Below are 4,404 nucleotides of genomic sequence, written 5' to 3'. Positions count from 1 at the left end.
TGCACCCTCTCCAAAGCCTCTGTATCTTTCCTGTAGTAGGGCGACCAGAACTCGACACAATATTCCAAGTGTAGTCTCATCAGGGACTTGTAGAGCTACAGCGGCTCTTAAACTCAATATTCCTGTTAATGAAAGCCAAAATACCATATGGTTTTTTAACAACTCTATCCACTTGGGTGGCAACTTTGAGGGATCTATGTACCTGCACACCCAGATCCCTCTGTTCCTCCACACCGCCAAGAATCCTGTCTTTAATTCTATACTCAGCATTCAAGTTCAAACTTCCAAAGGCATGACTTTGCATTTATCCAGGTTGAACTCCATCTGCCATTTCTCAGCCCAGCTCTGCATCCTGTCTATATCAAGCTGTAGCCTGCAGGAGCCCTCTATACTATCGATGACACCTCCAACCTTTGTGTCATCTGCAAATTTACTAACCCACACCTCAACCTCCTCATCCAAGTCATTTATAAAAACTACAAAGAGCAGAGACCCAAGAACAGAGCCCTGCGGGACCCCACCTAACATTGTCCTCCAGGCAGAATACTTTCCATGTACAACCACTCTCTGCCTTCTGTCAGCGAGCCAATTCTGAATCCCCCTATGTCCCATACTTCCTGACGTTATGAATGATGAGCTCTGGAGCGTAATCTTCAGTACAATTCCTGGAATGTTGTCAGGGCCGATGCCCTTTCAAACATTTCTTGATATCACTTGAGGTGAATGGAATTGGCTGAACACTGGCTGAACACTGGTATCTGTGAGACTGGGGACCACTGGAGGAGGCCGAGATGGACCATCCACTCAGCACTTTGAGCTAAAGAATGCTGTGAATGCTTCAGCCTCATCTTTTCTGCCAATGTGCAAGGCTCCCTCATCATTGAGGATGGAAACACTTGTGGAGCATTCTTCTCCAGTGAGTTAGACGATAAAATATAGGCGCAGAAATCAGGCCATTCAGCCGATCCAGTCTGCTCCAACATTCAATCATGGCTGATAAGTTTCTCAACCCCATTCTCCCACTCTTCCCCCATAACCCTTGATACTCAAGAACCTATCTATCTCAGTTTTAAATATCCTCATTGACCTGGTCTCCACAGCCTTCTGTGGCAATGGATTCCATAGAATCCCCACTCTCTGGCTGAAGAAGTTTCTCCTTATCTCCGTTCTAAAAGGTCTTCCCTCTACTCTAAAGCTATGTCCTCGGGTCCTAGTCTCTCCGACCAATGGGAGCATCTTCCCAACATTGTCACCACCATTCATGAGCAGGTGGGACAGGACTGATCCATTACTGCTTAGCTCAAACACTTGCTGCTTATGCTGTTTGCTGTGTTGGTGGTTCTGTTTATAACTTCACCAGGTTTCAAGGAACAATCAGTTACCAAAAGTCATCAAAGCAGTTAAATCTTCTACTACTTCAAACACAAAAATCTTCAAGTTGGCAATTGGGAAGGAAAATGCTATGTTAGTATTCATTTCAATACAGCTAGATTACAAGAGCAGAAATGTAATGCTGAGGCCGTGTAAGGTGATGGTCTGACATTATTTGTAACATTCTGAACAATTTTGGGCAGAAAAGGAAGGAAGTGGTCCAGAGAAGGTTTACAAGAATAATCCTGGGGATGAAGGGTTTGTCATCTGAAGAGCGGTTGAGGACTCTGGGTCTGTACTCATAATGATGGAGTTTTGAAGGTTAAGGAGGGATCTGATTTAAAACCAACAGAATACTGAGAGATCTGTATATTGTAGATGTTTCCATTAAAAGGAGACACTAGGACATGATGGCTCAGCCTCAGAGTGAAAGAATGGTCCTTTAGAACTGAGAATGAGGAGGAATCTCTTCACCAGAGGGTAGTGAATTTCTGGAGCTCATTGCTGCAGAGGCCTGTGGATGCCTAGTCATTGAATGTGTTTAAGATGGAGATAGAGAGGTTGTTGATTGGTGAGGGGATCAAAGGTTACGGTGAGAATGGGGTTGAGAAACGTATCAGCCATATCGAATGGTGGAGCAGTCTTGATGGGCTGAGTGGCCTAATTCTGCTCTGATATCTTACAGCCTTATGGGTTTCACTGAACAATTCAGTGAGATTGTTCCACAAGTTCATGGTTTTTAACAGCAATAAATAAGAGACTGAGCCAGATTGGACAGATAGGTGAATGCTGACCAATGGTGGGCAGGAGAGGAGAAGTGACTCACTGTGTGTCCAGCTGCCTTCACAACCTGGTGTGTCGAGAAGGGGAAAGCCTCATTGCTAAGATCAGTGTCGAGAACTTCCTGTAGCACCGAGCGACTGTGGATTGAGAGAGGAATGGTCAGTTTCACATTAACTAGAAACACAGCAATCTCAATGCCCATCTATCCAGGCTTCCCCTCCCACAATCCTGGCCCCATTCTTCAGCTCCTGCAACCCCCTCCCAATACTCCTCCAGAGAATACAAGCCCAAACACCAACCCCAATCCTGAACTGTGTAGTCCCTAACGACTGCGCCCCCACCCACTGAGATCACGCTTTATCTATCACCTCAAACTGCAATCCTCGATCACTTTGACTGTCAATCCCAGATTTCCAATGGCCAGCTGATCTGTTGAACAGCGTTCTGAACATCCACATCTTTTGTGTAAAGTGTTTCCTAATTTCACTCCTACAAGGTCTGACTCCAGTTCTTACACCATCTCCCTTCACACTGCATTGCCCAAACTAACGGAAACAGTTCCTTTTCACTTTCCATCTCCCATAAAGGATGTGATAAACAGATACTTGGATAATAATTATATGGCTGGATTGGCAAATGGAAAACTGTGTTTGACAAATGGAGTTTTGAGAATGTGATGAACAAAAATAATAGAGAGGGAATCAATGGATGTCATATATTTTGATAAGAGCATCCACAGGAAGTTGGTTAACAAAAGGAAAGAACAAGATACAGGAGGGATGCACTGACTAGCAGACAGCAGAAACTAATGTCTCATTCTTGTATAATCAGGCTGTGACTAGAGGGGTACCACAAGGACCAGATAATATACTGGGGAACGTAGGAAGAGGGGGACGTCTTTCAAATCATTGAGCTTGCCCATCTTTCAATATGGTCATGGCTGATCAAATACTTCAATGCTCTGACTATCGATCTCTGTTGATCTGTCCACTCTATCAAACTGTCCATCTCTATCAATCTCTATCAATCTGTCAATCTCGGTCAATCGCTGTCTTAAACACACTCAGACTCAGTTTCCATAGCATTCCGTGATACAGAATTTGAAAAGGTTCACAAACCTGAGACATCCAGTAATTGTAAAACACATTATATAAACGTCAGTCTTTTTATCATATTTGTTCCCCTGAAAATTGTGGAAGTTGTGATTAAATCCTCCTTAACTATCTAAATTCCAAAGGTTCAATCAGAATTTGTTTCATCTCTCCTCGTCATTTAATCTTAGGAGTTCAAAGTTTGTGCGAAGATTTGTAGCTCGGGTGCTCGTTGTGGTTCTGTTCGCCGAGCTGGAAGTTTTTGTTGCAAACATTTCTTCCCCTGTCTAGGCGACATCATCAGTGCTTGGGAGCTTCCTGCGAAGTGCTTCTTTGATGTTTCCTCCGGTGTTTATAGTGGTCTGTCCCTGCCGCTTCCGGTTGTCAGTTTCAGCTGTCCGCTGTAGTGGTTGGTATATTGGGTCCAGGTCGATGTGTTTGTTGATGGAGTTTGTGGATGAATGCCATGACTCTAGGAATTCCCTGGCTGTTCTCTGTCTGGCTTGCCCTATGATAGTAGTGTTGTCTCAGTCGAATTCATGTTGCTTGTTGTCTGCATGTGCACGCAGACAACAAGCAACATGAATTCGACTGGGACAACACTGCTATCATAGGGCAAGCCAGACAGAGGACAGCCAGGGAATTCCTAGAGGCATGGTATTCATCCACAAACTCCATCAACAAACACATCGACCTGGACCCAATATACCAACCACTACAGCGGACAGCTGAAACTGACAACCGGAAGCAGCAGGGACAGACCACTGTAAACACCGGAGGAAACACCACAGAAGTGCTTCGCAGGAGACTCCCAAGCACTGATGATGTTGCCTAGCCAGGGGACGAAACGTTTGCAACAAAAACTTCCAGCTCGGCGAACAGAACCACAACATCTTAGGAGTCTGTTTGGCCATCGTGGTAAATCCAAACCACTCTCCCTCTAACACCAGTGAATGTGGGGTCGTCTAACCAAGTTTGCTATCAGTGAGGAAGGACAGTCCCCTTATATTGCAGTCCTACAGAGAGACGTCACAGCTCCATGAGTCTTTAGCACCAATCCCTGGAGGATACCTGTCACTTGCTATCAATTCAAAGTCCTGTCTATGAATCCGACCCTGAGCCTGTCAGTCCGCCAATAGAGGAGGGGCCCTTGATTAAC

The 4,404-nt window shown here is 45.0% G+C and overlaps 1 protein-coding gene across 1 annotated transcript in view; it reads right to left on the bottom strand.

Moving 5' to 3' along the window:
• Positions 1-2,361, bottom strand: part of LOC122548532 (sarcosine dehydrogenase, mitochondrial-like) — a 21,663-nt gene extending 19,302 nt beyond the window's left edge. The window contains exon 1 of the mRNA XM_043687303.1: positions 2,198-2,361. Coding sequence (XP_043543238.1) covers positions 2,198-2,356 — 159 coding nt within the window. The 5' untranslated portion in view covers positions 2,357-2,361. The remainder of the gene's footprint in view (positions 1-2,197) is intronic.
• Between the last annotated feature and the right edge of the window lie 2,043 nt (positions 2,362-4,404).

The sequence above is a fragment of the Chiloscyllium plagiosum genome, chromosome 3 (genome assembly GCF_004010195.1).
Source record: "Chiloscyllium plagiosum isolate BGI_BamShark_2017 chromosome 3, ASM401019v2, whole genome shotgun sequence".
Taxonomy (NCBI): Eukaryota; Metazoa; Chordata; class Chondrichthyes; order Orectolobiformes; family Hemiscylliidae; genus Chiloscyllium; species Chiloscyllium plagiosum.
This window is presented reverse-complemented; position numbering and strand designations above follow the sequence as displayed.